The following is an 18,135-nucleotide window of genomic DNA, read 5'->3' on the forward strand; positions in this document are numbered from 1 at the left end:
TGTCTTGTTTACTTTTCAAACTAAGATGATGGAATCCCTGTTCAGCATTATCTGAAGAAACTCAGGAATTAAATATTCAGCTCCCACTGACGGCTTCACTTCATTAGATTCCCTGAAAGATTCCAGCACCTGTGTTTTGGTTCTTTCACACGGTACATTCATACAGCCACATAAATGTTTCTTCTCCTAACCTTTTCAACTCATGCTTCAAACTCTGTTAGGCAACTCAGTCTTCCAGTACAGGGGAATTACAAAAGAGACACCAAAAATAAGTTTCCCACAGGTGTCTTTTCCGCAATTTATAAAGAACAAAAAGCCCACAAACCAAACCATATAAAAAGCCAAAGCAAACCTGTTGTTTACACACACACACCAACCTGCAATAAAATAGCAGTTTTATATTGGCTTTTCATCAGGTTGTTGATGGATTCAAAGAGTCTCCTCATAGATTCTTCAAATTCTATTTGTTCTTTGCCTTCATATAATCTGTTGAGACACATCAGGTTATCCTTTCAGAAACAGAAAATGTCATAGTCCTAGGTGTACCAGATTTAACACTACCTTACAAATATATTTAAAGTTGATCCAAAATTATGTACCTAGGTGTTTCATCGGTGGGTTATATCTGCTATTCACTGCATGATGTAGAAATTCTTCATCTTGAACACAACAGAAACATTTCCATTTCATTCAAAAACCTCTAACAAATGATACCTCCCAGATCTGAGCTTATGTAAGCACGCTGTTTCACTTTCAAAGTGACTTGTGTGGCAAAGGTACTCTAAGATATTTGTCACATATTCTCACTGCTTGTTTCTTCTGCTATTGCCATTTTCTCAAATGGTTCTATTTACTGTCCCCATAAACCAGTCTGCTTTTTGAAAAATCTCTATTTGATGCTCAGAAGTGAAATAGCACATTTATATCAAGCTCACTCCATTATTTCTTCATTCCCTGTCCTAAAGTCTGAACCTTTCAGATTCTCTCTCCTGTATTGTTCATACTAGCTATTAATACTAAATGCTGCCTCCACGAACAGTAAAAGCCACTGGTGACATGGTAAATTAATTACCTGAAATAGCTGTCAAAAGTTAAACAAGCTAAGCAAAAAAGTGAGGCAGCAAGAGAAGTCAGAAGTGTGTGTAGAACACTGTGAACTGAATGCTGCACCTATCAGAACACTGCCTGCTCCACCAGAAGAGAAAAATCCTTCTTTATCAAGTCATGTACGCCAGCATGATGTTCTTTTCTTTTCAACTTGAAACTTGAGTTCCTTAAAGGACCTAAAGGCAAATTAAGAGCTTTTGTCTACAGCAAGGAAACGTCAAAACTGTTATTTATACAGTGACTGGCAAGAAGCTTCGAGGAAAGGGAAACAGTGCCACTGTTCAGGCCCATGACATCTGCACTGATCAGGTTATGGCTTGTCAATGAGATTTAAGTCAGTACTTGGAAAGGAACCCCAAGATCCAAAACATCACCTGCATAGGAAAAACATACATAATACTCACTGCTTGAGGTATGGCCCTACTGAGGTGTGGTAGCTGAACAAAAAATGCATACCCAAAAAACTTAGGCGTGAAACGCATCTTGAAACAAGTAAGTTTTAGTATAAGCACACTTACATAGAAAAGTCATCTCATTTAGTATCAAGTCATATTCTAGGAGCTTGTGTTTCGCTTGATTTTTTTTTTTTAATACTGGAGATTTTGGCATGGGGGGCTATTTAAATCTGGTTTTCAATGGGAATGAAGTAAACGGAAGTTGTGGCAATGTGACTGTCTCTAAGTGTTCATTTGGCTAATGCACTGATACTTTTATTGATGGTAAAACATTGCTGCAAAAGTAAAGGAAGTTTCTTAAACCTATTGTTGTAATGCAAGAGGAAACTGGAAGTTCTCTTGACTCAATCTGTGGAGCAAGGAGGGAGGCAGAAGCATCACACAACATGTATTAAACATGCTCTTAGAATTTCCACTAGGATTCATTATGCCAGGCAGAATTATAACTATTTCCTGATTCATGATCTAGCGTCCATTGAGGAACAATTTTCTGTGTTAAATTCCAATCAAAATCACTCGTTCTGAAAACAAATTTTAAAAAGATGTTTAATTATTTGTTTGGAAACAACTTCATCCCAAAAGCGCACATGAATTTCAGCAACAAACATATACATAGGCCAATGAAAGGAGGAAAGTAAACATTTCATGTTTTCAGAGTCTGTATTATGCAAACCTTTCACTAATGTATATGACCTTTCAGCAAAACATAGTTACTGAACAAACAGCTGCAAGACTTAACCTTAGTTCCGCTGACTGGAGTAAAAAACCAAATCTGCTTTCATGACATCTCTGTACAGCTTCCACGGGATTGATTGAATGAATGTAAATTAAAGTAGAACTTGGTTATTGTCAATGTATCTGCCTGACAACGAGATAAAAAAAGTCTCCCATTTTATGTCTAACATTAGAAATCATTATTCATCTCTTTCCTACACAATTTCCACTTTGTACGTCTCCTACCTTTCAGCAAGGCAGCTTAGTTTCTTCAGCAGCCCATCAAATTAATGAGAGAATGATCTAAAAATCTGTCTCAGCTCTATTAATTCAAAATATTTGTCTCCAAGAAGGCTAATCTCAACCTTTGAAAGCAAAGTACTTCAGCTGTAAACCCTAACTTTTCTCATGGGAAGAAAATACATTAATCCATTTCTTTTCCACATTTACTTCATTTTCATGACCAGTCTGACAATAGGAAATTGTCTCCAAAAAGTTAGATCACAATATCTAGAGACAAATAGAATCACAGATAGAATATACAGTATCAGATGATACTGTTCACTGGTTGGTTGTATTTGCCCAAAGCTACTGTTTGCAAGAGCTATTACTGCCTGTAATAATAATTGTCCAACTGAATTTAGAGTTTCAGACCTCATTTGCCAGACTGTCCAATGCTGCTGCAGCTATTACTAGGAATTAAACCGATGACTAAAGTACTCCCCAGAACAAAACTCTTCCATGCAAAACATCTTCCACAATCCTCCACATGATGCTTCCTTCCCCAAAACTCTAATTGTCCCCTTTTGCCACAACACCTTAAATTTAAAATTTAAGTTTAAATTTAAACTAAAGCTTTGAACTACTAATGTTCTATTCTTATAAGCATCATCTCCTTCTTTACACAGCTTTACACTCTTTTTATATGTGTCCAAAACATAAATATAAATTCCTTAACTGGAGATCTGAAACTCTAAATGCAAATGGACTATGATTACTGAAAATTTAATTGTTCTATGCACAGTCTGAGCTGCTGAACACTGTGATCTCAAGGACAAGCATCGAGCTTCAAGCCATCTGTCACATTTGGCCATCCATTGGTCTTAGGCCAAGTCACCTGGCACGAAGAATAATCACCCTTTGAAATCGGCTGCTGTTACTGAACAGTATCAGATGATGATGAACGTGCCTCTGGAACTTACACTGTGAATCAGAAAGCAGATTTTTGAACATTCCCTCTCAAAAAAAATATTCCAGCATGTCTGTATTTTCAGCTAGTTACCAGTTTTTATGTTTTATTTGTGAAAACAAAAGATACAGTCCTGTTCTGGAAGCAATATTTTCCGTTTCTCAGCTTTACTTCTAGTCCTGTTATTGAGCTGCAAGTGAAACGGCAATTGCCTGGGTACTTACTGTGAAAATAATGTCCTTGATCTAACAATGAACTTGAAAACATATTCCAGTGCTTTCAGGGTTCTCAGGATAGGTTCGCATTGCTCCCCTCGGCTGGAGGTATCCAGATATGTCTTCAGAACACTCATTAATTTCCTGAAGTTAGAACACATTTTAAAAATAATTCTTAATTTCTTAATTAACTTCTCTAACTTGGTTGGCTACTCCAAATCAATGTTTCTGCTTAGTCAAGCACACACCCCCCAATGTTATGACATGCTCTAAATTAACTGCATGTAAAAATAGTACAATATTCTGGTACACAGCAATATCAGCTTAAAGCATTTCTTTCATTTAAAGACTTCCTTGCTTTGTATCCAAAGGCAATTTGTTGTTAAACACACTACCTGATAGAGTGCAAAAGCTCATCTAAAACTAAGACGCTTAACTTATAGTTATAGTTTCATCTTAAATGATTTGGCTAATAACGATATAATATTGAGCTTATTGCAGCTATAAGAATTAAGGGGGGTTGGATTTGGGGGGTTGCTTTTAGTTTGTTTTCTATTTTTCTTTTGTGAGGTTTTTTTGTTGGTTTGCTTTGTTTTTTCTCTAGCACTACAAAAATCCCATCCACTACCCTAAGCAAAGCAAAGCAACCAACCAAAACAACAAAAAACAAACAAGCACTTGCATGTTGATGAGACTTAACAGTTCACCAACTGGACTGTTGAAACGCGAGTAAATGATCACGATGATATTTGGAACAGACTTGCATGCAAATAATAGCACCAAGAACTGCTTACAATCACACAGAGAATATATACATCTGTGTGTGAATATCTCTTTCTCCATCTGTGTAACGAACAGGCACATCCTCAGCCCCACTGCCCTAGCCTAACTTACATTTCAGGACCAAAATATCACGCTTTCAGCCTCTCAGCCTTCTGAGCACTACACCCATTGTGTGTTTCCATTTACTCCTTTTTACAGCTTCTCTGAGGTCACAGCTCAGTAATTTGTCGTGAGTTGTAACAAGACTTATCCAACCTGCATGCAGGGGCAGTCCACTCAAGGTGCCTCAACTGTCAATGTGAAGTCCTGTATAAAAGCTAGGTACAAATGGATAACTAAATAGGAACCGAAGAACAAACAGGCCTTCTCCAGTTAGTATACCAAGAGTCTGGCCAAAATACAATTTCATAATATGTCATAATATGCCTGAGACACAGTGTTTCCTTCCTAACTATGAGTTAGGTCATAGACAGCTATCTGTTGATATTGTCACCTACACTTGAAACACAGTTCATCTTCCACAGTGTGCATGGAACCAACGATACCAAGGAAACTCACGATAGTGGGAATACTCATAAAAATCATTTTGCTCCTGTGACTGATTAAATCATCAGAAACTCCCAGTTAGGTAAATCTTAGAAATACTTTAAGCAAATAAGGCTGTCCCAAATGTCCACAGCCAACCTTCTCTTCCTTCACAATAATATAAAGCATTAAATTAAATGTGCTTATTACATACGGAGTGACGGAGGACTAAAGAGGAGTATGCGCTTGAGCTTTCTGAGCCCAGTAATGCTAACTTCAGCTTTCCCAGAATGTGAGAAAGGATTGATTGTGCACTACTGCCTTTCAGCACAGCAAATTCATGTTCTAGTGCTCAATCTGTGTGACATTTCCTGTTGAGTTGGAACTGATGCAAATTCAGCACAGGAAACTGCAAGACATTCTCAACTATTCCAAACCTTCAGCTAAAGTCTTCCATCTACTATTCATATCCTAAATTCAAGTTCAGCTTCAATCTGACATCCCATTAAGCTGCCAGAAGAACTCTTCAGGTAGGTTAAAAAAATACAACTACCCTGTTATAGCACTTCGCCAAGATCAGCATTAACAGAAGATGTTATCGTTCCTCATCATTCAAAGCAATTTTATCCTACCATAATCTGGGAAAATTTAGTTTAGATACAGTAAAATCCAGCGTTAAATTTACTGTATCACATGACTGCAGAGTTTCATTTTCATTCTTTTCTATGAGGCCATGTCTTCCCATCTGGGCATTACCTGGATGCTCCAAAAATAAAAGAAAAGGAACAAACCCCAGCACAAACCTGTCCACCTGCCCACTGCATGGCCACGTAACAAATACTCAGACTCCAGTTAACAGCAGACCACATAACAAACACCTAAATTCTAGTTCAGTGCACTGAAACCTGCCTGGTGCAGCAGCTAACTGTGAGCTACACATGAAGACTTGACAGTTCCCAGAAAATTTCTTTCCCCCATGAGTTTGTTTGCTGTAAAAGAAGACATGGAAACCTTTATAAACAGGTTAAGGACATCCTCAAGTCCTCACTTAAGGCATTCCAAGGCCAAGAATATAGAGAGGGGCTTTACAGCAAAGTATATTTTAACAAATTTGACAGCATACAGGTGAAGTGCTCAGACAAGAGAAAATGAATACCAAAAGAATCATTTAACTACAACTTAATTACTACCTGTCAGTCAACTCTACACATAATCATATATCTCTCTCAGAGGCAGGTTTATTTCCAGATAAGCAAACGGCAGCATTAAAACAACAGTCACCATAAATTACATCAGAAAAGTCACAAACACGATTTACTTTGCTTAACGTGATGATGGAGATTCAGCAAAAAAAGAGAAACCAAAGGAAACAAACTTACTTGTATGCCAACGTTGCACTAAAATGCTGCTGGATATATGCTTCCAGAACAGTGTTAAAATGTTGAAACTTACGGTCTGCAATAAGCCCTATGATATAGATCTAAACAGAGATGGACATAATCAGCATTTCTCATAAAGACATATTTTAAATATTTAATATTAATCTTCTGAAATATTTTTTACATCTATTATTTAGGAGTTTTAAAAGAAATTTACATTTCAGTGAAAATAGTAATATTCCAGCTGTTCTGCACAGATTTTAAAACATTCCCTGAATTAAACATCTTGATAGCCCATTCAGAAATACAGGGTTCTTGACAAATAAAATCCTTCAGTGCTGATTCTTACCAGTGCATCAAAGACGAGAATATCGTATTCATTACTGTGGGAATGTTCCATCATGATGTTAAACAGGGCATCCAGCGTATCTTGGAGAAACTATAGAACAACATGAAAAGACAAATTGGCAACCAATACAACCTGTCAGTTCTCAGAGAGTAGACCTGGTTTCTCTCAAGTTTGAATTTTAAAGGCCTTTACTGAAAAGTCACTTATATTCAGGAAACATTCCCAACGATTTAGGCTCTAGTTTCCTTAATTTTAAAGCTTACATCCTCAGACCATGAGCAGGAAATAGTAAATGTCTATCTCAAAGAGTATGGAAAAGCTAAAAATATAATATGAATGACATAACTATCTAAAACTGTATTCCTAGTTTCTTAGTGATACTGAGTAGCAGTTGCTATTGTCACATATACATGATGATTAAAAAAACACTTTATATACTGTGGTCTGATTCAAAGCTGAGTTTTTTTCTTCTTTTCTGTTTTAAGTTCTCCTTCCTCCTTCCTTCTCTCCAGAGACATCTAATGCTTGTATTTGAAGAATAACACAAATTTAATAGTATAGAAATCTTTTGCAAACTGTCCCTAACAAAGGCATTACACTGAATGAAACTCATTAAAGAAAGCGTAATTGTGAGGCTGCCTTAAGTTCCTATCTTTACCTAGCTGACCCTTCAATTTCTTTTATTTTCCTTTTTGAAACTATGCAGCATTTTATTTCTGTCATGCTATGAAAGGACATGAAGAATAACCGTTACAGAAATAACTAGATAGAGATATACCTTCACAACTTCCTCTCCATCCACAATCTTCAGTTTTTCCAGGTTATCCTGAAGCAGCTCTGGCTTCATACGCCACTTCAAGAGACCTAGTAACCCCACTAGAAGAAAATAAATGGACAGACAATAAAATTGAAGATGTGATTTATCATCTGCACAAATGTCTGCTTTCTAAAGCTTCTACCTGCTTAGAAGATACATACCATTCTGAGTTAGCTTTGTAGAACAAACAAGAGTTGAAATATAAAATGCATCTCGTGAGCTTACTGAAAGCCCGCCTGCAATACTCGAGTTCCTGCCTATGGTCACTCCTTTACTTTCTATGTGCTGACGTGTAGAAGGTAACGTCAAATAAGCATTAGCATCCTCCATTTTTTTACTGTCCCCCTGAAAAGCAACATAGCATTTATTACATATTTCACACACTGGATTTAAAATCAGATTTATTTTGTACTTCATAAGAAATAAACAAAAAGCTCTGTTCCTACGGGCTTAAATACATGGACTAAAAGACAAAGAATACCTAAGTCCCAACGTGACTCAGTAGAGGTAAACCAGGAGCCAATGCTAGTCAGCAAGAAAGGCTGCAATGAACACACATGGAAAATGCTTCATTGAAGTTATAAAGAGTATGTGTTTTTTAGGTGCAATAAGAAACTATGAGGTGTGACATCAGCATCACAGTAAAAGAGCTGATTTGCCATTAAAACGTCAGTAGCTACAAAACGCAATAGACTATTGAGCATCACCTTCAAGATTGTACACAGGATACACACAACACAGTTATGATGTATGCATACAAGAAGAAAATAAGACAGCATAGGGAAAGAACATCAGCACTATCAAATATCAGAGCATGGTAAGATTGTATTTAAATTACACAATATGCTGCAGTAACTGACAAAGGTATAGCAGATTTTATGCTGTTCAGTAGAATAAATGCCAGAAAACCAGAGAGCCAACAGGTGTTTTTCACCCTTTATTTCATCAAGTTGCATGCCACAGCCCTCCCAGATTATTTTGCATCTCAACTTTTGATTCATCCTGCAGACAGGAAAGCAGCTTTAGACAAAGACAATAAAAATATACTCAGTGCTTAGAGATATGATTCTTCTTCAGAAACCCTGCTCAGTAAAATTCCCCCAATGAGTTTAAGAGCTGCCACTTAAACCTAAAGCACTGTCACAGATCTGATTCAATTGCAGACCCTTTGTCTACAATTGTGCATAAACAAGGAACTGCAGAAACCAGGATCTAGAAAAATACTCTGTAGTTCTGTGACCAATTGTGTAGATGTGCAGACTACTTCCTATTCAGACAAGAAGTAAGATTTCAATTTGACTATATAGAGACCTAGACAGACAACGGCAAAATCCTTATGCAGCAAGACAGGATTACTAACTCTTAGGATTGTATGAAGATTGCCAAATAATTACTTCTCAGAATTTTTGGAACCCAAAGAAAACCTTGACTCCTTCTTTTTGAGACAAGTCAGACAGAAAAAAGGGAAAAGGCTTGACATTTTGATCCAAAAGTCTCTCAAAAAGTTTCAATGCCTGAAGGCAGTAAAAATAAAGTATACTGTTTAAACTTCAGTTTTCAAATCACTTATTTTGAGAGGCCAGATGTATGACTCTTTGAAACTTTTAGAGTTTACAGTTACTGTTCTTAATACTAGAATAGGCAAACATATGTCAGAAAATCTGTCTAAGTCTCCCAAACAAACTGGGTCAACTCCATTTAGCATTTCTCATCTATGGCGTCACTTAAGGAAAAATTACTGCATCAATGAGAAATTAATTAATTGGAATTTCATAGCCAACATTAACCACACAGTCATACAACAGGATTGTTATTTTCCTTATGGTCTAAGTATTTATCAATGTTAGCAGCAATGAAAATAAATACTATTACACCGCCATAAACTTTTGTTGCACTATCTAAACTACTTGATCTACTCATATGCATCTCGACTGCCATTAATGTTAAGGCAAACTAGCTCATAGAAAAGATCACTAACACCTACAGTAAAATTTCTTCTGTATTGGAAGTGATTTCAATCAGATTCCTGAAACTGTCACTTTTGTACCTGAGTAGCTACACAGAGCAGTTTCAACCAACCAATTCTCTAAGACTGCATTCCCTGATTATTCATGTGACAAAGATTCTAAATGAATCAAAACAATTCCCTCCCCCTCTCCCCCTTCCAGGTACTGAGCTTTAGCATAATTTCCTCTATACTATGGAAGGCCAAAAGCACAACTTCCATGAAGACAGTAGGAAGAGTAGCTGTTTCTCACTGTGCGTAGAAACCATCTTTGCCTAATTACAATTTGAAGCAACATTTACTCACCATGGAACAAGTTATATTATATTTTTTTGTTGTTCAGATGAAAACCGTATTTCTCTTTGACAGAATATTAGAAAATTCTTCACTAAGAAATTACACAATGCAGTCAAGGACAACAGTGTGAAAAAAGATGTTGTGGGGGATAGAAAAAAATTGATCCAATACCTTTAAGACTAACAAATCATGGGTGCCATCCTGAAGAGTTGTTCCATCCTCCTTCATTAGCCTTATGTAGGCCATTGCAAAATTCTTTTCTCCTTTATCTTTAGCTACAAAGAAAAATATTTTCAGTTGACTGAAATTAATAAATTAATGAATGAATATTCACTAAAGTAAAATTCCCTACTTACACTCTTGAGATGACCTGTGTCTGAACATGAAGCGCAGATGTATCCTTTGCATGTCTTCAATAGGGACTGCTACCTTTTTTAAAATCAGAAAATAACAAGTAGAGTTATGGGGGAGGCAGAAGCTGGTTTCACATCCAACCAGCTCCTATTTTAGACCAAATAAGCATCGCTTCTGCCGGCTCCATGCCTTCCACAGCGCATTTAAAACTATCGAGCCTGCTCACAGTAGCAGAAGTGCTGGCTAATAAGCAATTACCTGTTAGACTTTGCTCAAAGTCTAGCACCACCAAAGAACCAGTGAGTTAAAACACACAGGTGCTTGTACACCAGAAAATAAGCACACTGCAGCCTTATTATCTGGTAACTGAACCAAATTATGCTCTGCAAAACTTCTATTTCACACATATAAACTGACAACCAATTTAATAAACAGGTGAAAAAGGTATGAAAATTTGAGTGAAAAATTTAGGTATAATTATAAAAAATACATAACAAAAAAGCTCAACTGCATAAGAATGGGAACAAACTTTCACATTATCATGTTTATAGTTCTGAAACTTTAGACTTGTATTCCCTTGTGTTCATTCGCAATTTCCCTTTAAAAACCTCACTGCATAACACTCCTTCATATTAACTACTTGTTAATGGTTAAAACTAATACAGTAAGCAATGACCAGAATGGCTCAATGTTTTCAAAGCAACAAATAAGTTTCTGTTCCAACTTCCGTTCCCTCCCTGCGCTGCCCAATCTCAGCAACACACTTTGGTGTAATAATTATGGACTCGTCATACATGACAATATTGCTTTCCACAGTCATCTTAAAATCATAGTTGCTAGCAAGCCTGAGACGTGCTTTATAAGAAGTGCTGGAAGCTTCTGAGCATTTTCCAGTCAAAGACTTTAAATCCAGATAATTACTGGTGTGCCTTAAAAGATATCCAAGACAGGTTTTTTTCCCCTCTAGTCACAATAGTGGGGAGAAGGAATATGGGTTGTATGGGGTTTTTGTTTCTTTGGGAGTTTTGTGGGTTTAATCATGCAACTGTAGCTCCACATGCTCTCACTGCAATAGAATTCATTCTGCAATGTTTCATTCTTTATGAGCCATGTTAGGACATAAGGTTATCTAAGAGGACCTCATTTATTTTGCTAAACAAAATCCTAACATCGTTTTCTAGGCCAAATTTTCAGCCTCAGTAACCATGTATCTGACAACTGATGTATGAGTAAGGCTCCGTCCTTACAGCTGTAGTCAGGAACGATTTTTATTTTTCAGGAAAAGCTGATGCCATGCAACTTTCTGTGTGAGGTAAAAAGAAATGAAGAGGAAAAGGCAGGTGGAAAGTATCTACAGCATACCTTCAATGTTTCCATCCAACGAGGCTGCTTGACTTGATAGTAGAGAACGGATCTGTATTCATTCACGGGTTTGTCCCCCGCTCCCAGGCAAACAGCATTCTTACCAAAAGGAGGGAAGAAACAGTGCTTAGTGGCTGATTAACTTGTGCAAATCATTGAATGGAGCACAACCAAGAGGCTTGTTTGAATGATTCTGTGACATTCACCTGGAACACAATGCCTTTTACATGCAACAGTAAATCTTGTGCTAGCTCTTCAGCTGAAACTAGTTTGATACCTAAGCACAGCCAGCCGGCTGCTGTTTAGTGAACATATACCTGTTTTGATCTATGGATAATCAGAAAATCTGAAATTAATACGAACTCATGGGTTGAATTCATTGAGTTTTTAGGCTAAAAGGGAAAATCAGTTACTTCTGTTACTATTTGCATTTAACAGCATTTCAATTAAGTTCTCAAAACTGTTGCCATAACACATCTAAGGCATATTACCCACAGAAAGCAAGCACGAACTGAACATGTATTTCAGTTTGTAGACAAAGTGACAAATCCACTTTCTCCTAGCATTTGGAGAAAAGATGCTCCTGTAGAACTGAACATGTATAACACTGGAATACAATATTTAATGCATTGCAAATAGGTTAATTTCGTTAAGAAATATTTGGTATATGTGTTTTAAGCATATAACCTGTCAATAGAGATCGCTGAAGCCAATTTAACAAAGTTAACGTCTCTAAATGCAAGTCATGTGGTTAGGTGTTTTCATAGATAGTGTTTTGTAATCAGGGTTACAATTTGTCATGTGGACTCCGAGCATTACATGGGTTTAGGGTTTTCTTCATTCAAGCTTTAAAGATACCCTTAAGGTCAAGCATTTAATTGTAGTTCATAAACCCATTTTAGTAAGTCCTGAACCACAGTGAGTTACTCCATCTTCATTTCATCTCAAGAAGTGTCCTTATGATTCCACCCTAATGATCACAATACTTATTTAATGAAAGCTCAGAAAAGGAAAGGCCAAAAATCCCCCTTGTGTTAAAACACCCTCAGGAAAGGGCAAACATTCCTTAAAATGCAATTAGACAAGCAAAAACACACTGTAAATATTTATGTCGTATATGCACAGTGTCTATGCTCCTCTGTTGTCACTAATTTAGTTATTGTCTATGTACTTCCTTCAAGGGACAATGACACAGCCTTCCTGGCACAAATCATTGGTTTGTTATATAGCAGAAATGGTACTTCTAACATTTTAACAGGCAAATTGCATTCCTCTGGGAACTTCCACAAGAAAAACCCTGGAGATGCAGATTTGTCAGAAACAGCATTTGTTCCTTGGCACAGCTAAAATAGGTCATTCGATGGTTTTTCTTGGTACAGTTTAATGCAAGACATTTATAAGACTTTAATAGATACGCCACTTTAAACACCATGAAACTTATCAGTCACAAGATGTCACACGTGGGGGAACTGTAAGGTTTTGTACAAAGGTATTTTTATAGAAAATGCAGCGTTACTTCTAAAATGCAACTCATGTATCTATGTCCATCATACGTGAAAAAGAAAACTTACTGGCATCACTCTTCCTTCTTCATCACAGACACACATTATCACTTCCACGTTTCTTTGAGTTGTTTTATTGTATTTATCAAAATCTCCATACAGCAATGTAATATAAATGTCATTTCTTATATCTCCTACGCAAGAAATTGAAAAGTTAACAAAAATCAATGAAAAAGCTGTGAGAGCACGGGGTCACCTGAGTGTCACACGAGTACCACTTTTTCTGCGGTGAAACAGATAAAAATCAATTTTTCTCCTCCTGAACTTAATTTTTCAGCTGTTATTCTTAGCTAAGCAGATACTGCGATGTGACACGAACCAAATGAGAATCCTCAAAGTGACTCGAGGCAATAACCGTCCTGCACTGACACCTGCTGGTGAGGTGGCTGGCGAGGCCATTACTCATTTTTGTTAGCTCTACAGCTCTCTTTTGCGAGGAATCTTCATATGTTTTCCCCTCTGAACTAATCAATACGCCTTTTAAAGGAATCGAGATTTGACTTGAAGGGAGGCATGGGTTGTGTTGTGCTGGTTTTGTTTGTTTTCATAAAGGAGCTCTACAGACTGCAAATTGAATTGGAAAGTATAAATCGAAAGAAAAACCCCAACAGATGGTGAACTCATATGTTTATTATTACTAAATGACAGTGATAAGTTGCAATAAAAATAAGGTTAATTTAAAATTCAAGTAAGCATCCACCAGAATCTATTTAGAAGCCAAAAAAAAAAAAAAAAAAAAAAAAAGCTATGTACCAGCTAGGATTATCCCTGTCTGTCATAATTTTGGTTTTCCGTTTCAGTACTAGAAAATACTTTCCAAGAATTTAAGTATTTTATATAAGCCTCTAACACTGGAACAAAACTTACCATGAAGAGGGAATGCAAAGGGGTCTCTGAGTTACCCATTACAGAAATCAGTAAATAAGACTGCAACTGATGCTCGTTACCTGAGGGAATGGGAGAAAAGAACTCTATTCCTATTACAGAACAAAGCACCTCCTACCTGGCATGATGATTTCAGGAAATCCTAGCTTTCTAGCAACAACTGTAGTTCTGTCTACAAGATGCGGATAGTCCTTTCTAGTTTGAATCACATCTCCAACAAGCATTTTCACTGTTACCCAGAGACCTATTGAGAGAAAAATAACAACAACGACAAAGATTACATTCATGGCAATGAAAAAAAAGGGAAAAAAAAAATCTGTCTTCAGATGATTGCCTCCAACACCCATCAAAATTGGGATAAGAGCTCATTTCCTCTACTTCATTTAGCTGAAAGTTCTGTAATTCAACACTGTAGCTAGTAATTTAAATGAGATACTGCCACAAACTCCTGTTGCTTCACTTCCATCAAAGTTGACCAACCTCCATTGTGGGGATACAGCTCTAACAGACCCTCTCTAAAAGGTAAACCATCGAAAATGAAGTTAGACAAAAATACCTTGTTACTTAAAATCAAACAAACAAATTTATTTTACCTTGTCCGCCACTGTCCCCTTTCGATGCAGTGACTTTGCTTAGGAGACTGTGTAAAAAGTCATTCTCTGCCACTACCCTGTGGGAGAAACAATAATTTCTACTAGGAATAAGTGCTAAATATATCGAACCCCATTCGGAACAGAAGTAACAAAAAGGCTCAGTCCACTTTGCAGTACTTCACCTTACTGTGTTACACTCTGTAATTTCATAACTGTCACTCCCAGTTGCAGACCACTAACATCCACCTTGCGTGTCCACTGAAGTGAAAAAGATCCAGTCAGCAAGTTTACGAACAGCATTTTGTGACAAAGTGACGATATGAAAGCTTATTTTGTAGGCATGCACAAGGTGAGTGCATTCACCAACATGCTGCTCCAGTCCTCTTTCCCTGATAAGAAGCCTGACGAACTTAAACCATTTTCAGCTACTTTTGCAAAGAGGAACAAATTCTTACATAACAAACGTGGTGAATCAAATTTTAAACAAGTGAAACAATAGGAGAGTGCATCATGCACAGGTCTTGCAGAATTAAATTTATTCTCTGATTGACAGAGCATCAGTGTTATGTAGAATGCATAAATATGTTTCCAGTGGATACTGGCATGTCTCCATTTGATCTGCAAGTATCATAATCATATTGTCAGGCAGCTGGCCTGGCATTTCTTTTAAAGGCAGTTAATGGGTGACAATTCAACTACTTTTTAACTGAAACCCAATTTTTAACAGATTTTTCCCAAATCCAAGCCAGAATCATGCATAAAGTACTAGTCATCCATATGTGTAAAGCTTTCTGTTGAGCATGTGTAACTGTTTTACTCGGGTTTTGTTAAACAGGACCAGCTGTCTGAAGGAGCACATTCACAGAAATATACCTTCATTTAATATACTAAGTAGCCCCTGTTAAGTCTTAAATGCCTCTTAAACAGATACTTAAATCACTAGCACTATTAAATCATGAAGTTATTAAAAGGAAAAACTACTTTTTCTGAAACATTTCATGATTGTTACAGCCAAAAACATAGAAATATTTTTGTTTGTTAAAAAAAAAAAGTATCTGTGACTGTCTTACGGGTGAAAGGGAATGAAATGTTGCTTTTCTTCATCACTTTCAGCTTTTCCTTTTATGATATCTGTAATATCCATAACTAGAAGAGTAACAGAAAAATCATCAAAACATATAATAGCATCACAAAATAGCTTCTCTTCTCTCTGCATGGTGTACATTAATGTCCTTGTGCTTCTAGCTAAATATGGATTTATTTTTATCCCACTAGCAAACAGTGCAGCCCAATAGGGGTAGACCTTAGGGGCAGAACATGTAGCACAAAGTCCACACTACAGACATGACATTGTGTAAAGGGAGAATTACTTCAGACTACTTTTGGTCTAATCCCACGAATACAGGTATGAGTGCATTGGTGGTGCTCTTGGGACACAGTTGTGGTTTTATTTCATCTGCAAAGAATTCTGTTACTATCCTCTAGCACTGTTTTGGTTTGCGCTGCATAGCAGTAAGTATGAATTATTAGGAAAATAAATTCAAAAGCACATTTCTGACCTGAAAATGCTAATGTATGTGCAGCCATTATGGTCTTAAAAAAATCAGACATGGAAGACAGCTGATATCAACCCTATCAAGGCATGTCAGAATACTACAGTCCAGCGTTGACAAGTATTACTTGGGTCCTATCTCAGATACAGTCAGCACAGGAGACATCAGTTACCTGCCACTCCAAAGGGCCGTCTTAGTCCTTGTGTGTACTTCTTTGAGTTACTGTCTCTAAGATCCATCCTTCCAACTCGGACTATTTGACAAACTAGATAAATTTTGTCTCGGCTAAGGTCTTTATTTCCAAGATCCTAAGATACAAATGAAAAAGAACTGAAGGATCAGTTGAGGCAGAAGTAGGTTCTGAAATCTAAATGGGAGCTCCACTAATAAATAGAGTCTCAGTAATGAATGGATTTAAAAAAAGAAAAACAAAAGAAAAACCAAACACACTCAAACTGAGCCCACAGAAGGATGGAAAACCTGACAGTGTAAAGGCTGAAGAAAATACAAGGTAAGAAACACAGAGTAAACAGTAGCAATCAAGAGGTACAACAGATAAAAATAATAAAGGAAACAGTAAATTTGGGAGGCAGCAAACTGGTTTCAAGAAAGGTCACTGAAGCATTGTCACTGCCTTAAAGCACTCAGTGACTGGTCATCTTGTTCTGTTGCTAAGATGTCTTCTGCTTCCTTCTTCACCTTGCTCAATCTTCAGGAGTTCTGACAGTGACCACAGGGAAAAGACAAGCCAATTTGCAAATACAAGTAAGATAAATGGGAGAACACTTACTGTGAATACTACTTTAAGATTGTTGAGCATATCAATTTCCTTTGGAAAGCCTCTGCTCCCCCATCTCACCAAGTAGTTCTCACTGTTTCGAAGATAAATACTTTGTTGTCATGGGATTTAAAAATTCTTCCCTTTCACAGTACATCAGAGCCCACAGTACGTAACAAAGGTTGCATAACAGACAGCAGTCTCTGGTGAGTGCTTAAATCTAATACCAGACTAAATAGACAAGAAGAATGCTATACAAATACTTTGAACACAAGACAGGATGGCACCTTTTTTGGAAGAAGCATTGCTGTGATCATAATCTTTTTGACAGGAATACTCAATAGAATCTTAATCTATCTTTGAACTTATAAATTAATTCCATTTTGTCCCCTTCACCCCATTTCAGTACTTCACTCTGGACACCCATCAAGAATAATCACTTAGCTTTGAAGTGTTCTCAGGTTTCCCCAAAATTCTGAAATGCTTAGCCCAGGAATTTCCCATCAACCTACTTGGGATCCCTCACCTCGGAATTCTTTAATAGCCACCAACAACTACATTTGCCCACACTTCCCTTTCCTTTGGGTTTTCTTCCTTTCATTTACATATCCTCTGTATTACTAGCATGTTGGCAGCTATTTTGCTTTATTTTGGCTAGGTCCTTTTGCTACTCTGTTGCAATAAAAAGAAAGCTTACCTTATAACTGTTGATTTCAGGGGGTCGTATAACGACATAAAGAGTTCTGCATCCTCTCCAATTCGGCAAACAAAATTCCTCACAAAGACATACAGACTGTGGGTGGGGGATGAAGACATTCGGGAGTATGATGCATAATCTGGTTGATCCTTTGACTACACAGAAGAAGGAAAAGAGTTAGCTACATTACTATCACTTGTAAAGAGAAAATGCATCAAGCTCTCCCTACAGAGGCAAGCCTAAAAGTCTGGAAGATGTGTTGTCTGAACACAGTAGGATACACCAGAAAGCCTACTATCCACATTATGATAGGGTTTCAGTACGCTGGGAGCACTAGCAACAGAAAATGCACCTCTTTGAAGAGGAAACAAATAACAGCTGAGATAAGGACACAGCTGAGGACGTTCACTGACTCTGAAATAGACTCCAAGTTTTACCTACATCCCACTTTAACCACCAAGGAACAGCTACTTACTGTTCAATGTCCTAAAGCTCTTTTTACGCATTTTTAAAACA

General features: G+C 37.1%; 1 protein-coding gene across 3 annotated transcripts in view; it reads right to left on the reverse strand.

The window, feature by feature from the left end:
• The window catches only part of DOCK2 (dedicator of cytokinesis 2), a 167,440-nt gene that overhangs the window by 130,451 nt on the left and 18,854 nt on the right, over nt 1-18,135 (reverse strand). For all 3 annotated transcript variants that reach the window (XM_057415140.1, XM_057415142.1, XM_057415143.1), the window contains exons 8-23: nt 17,620-17,774; nt 16,935-17,016; nt 16,317-16,452; nt 15,662-15,737; nt 14,592-14,668; nt 14,117-14,242; nt 13,123-13,247; nt 11,552-11,650; nt 10,192-10,264; nt 10,007-10,110; nt 7,695-7,878; nt 7,495-7,592; nt 6,717-6,806; nt 6,368-6,468; nt 3,690-3,824; nt 378-486 (exon numbers count right to left, since the gene is read on the reverse strand). In XM_057415140.1, the coding sequence (XP_057271123.1) occupies nt 378-486; nt 3,690-3,824; nt 6,368-6,468; nt 6,717-6,806; nt 7,495-7,592; nt 7,695-7,878; nt 10,007-10,110; nt 10,192-10,264; nt 11,552-11,650; nt 13,123-13,247; nt 14,117-14,242; nt 14,592-14,668; nt 15,662-15,737; nt 16,317-16,452; nt 16,935-17,016; nt 17,620-17,774 (1,770 nt within the window). The remainder of the gene's footprint in view (nt 1-377; nt 487-3,689; nt 3,825-6,367; nt 6,469-6,716; nt 6,807-7,494; nt 7,593-7,694; nt 7,879-10,006; nt 10,111-10,191; nt 10,265-11,551; nt 11,651-13,122; nt 13,248-14,116; nt 14,243-14,591; nt 14,669-15,661; nt 15,738-16,316; nt 16,453-16,934; nt 17,017-17,619; nt 17,775-18,135) is intronic.

The sequence above is a fragment of the Pezoporus wallicus genome, unplaced genomic scaffold (genome assembly GCF_028554395.1).
Source record: "Pezoporus wallicus isolate ANWC-B61680 ecotype Strahan unplaced genomic scaffold, APGP_CSIRO_Pwel_v1 contig_4161, whole genome shotgun sequence".
Lineage (NCBI taxonomy): Eukaryota > Metazoa > Chordata > Aves > Psittaciformes > Psittacidae > Pezoporus > Pezoporus wallicus.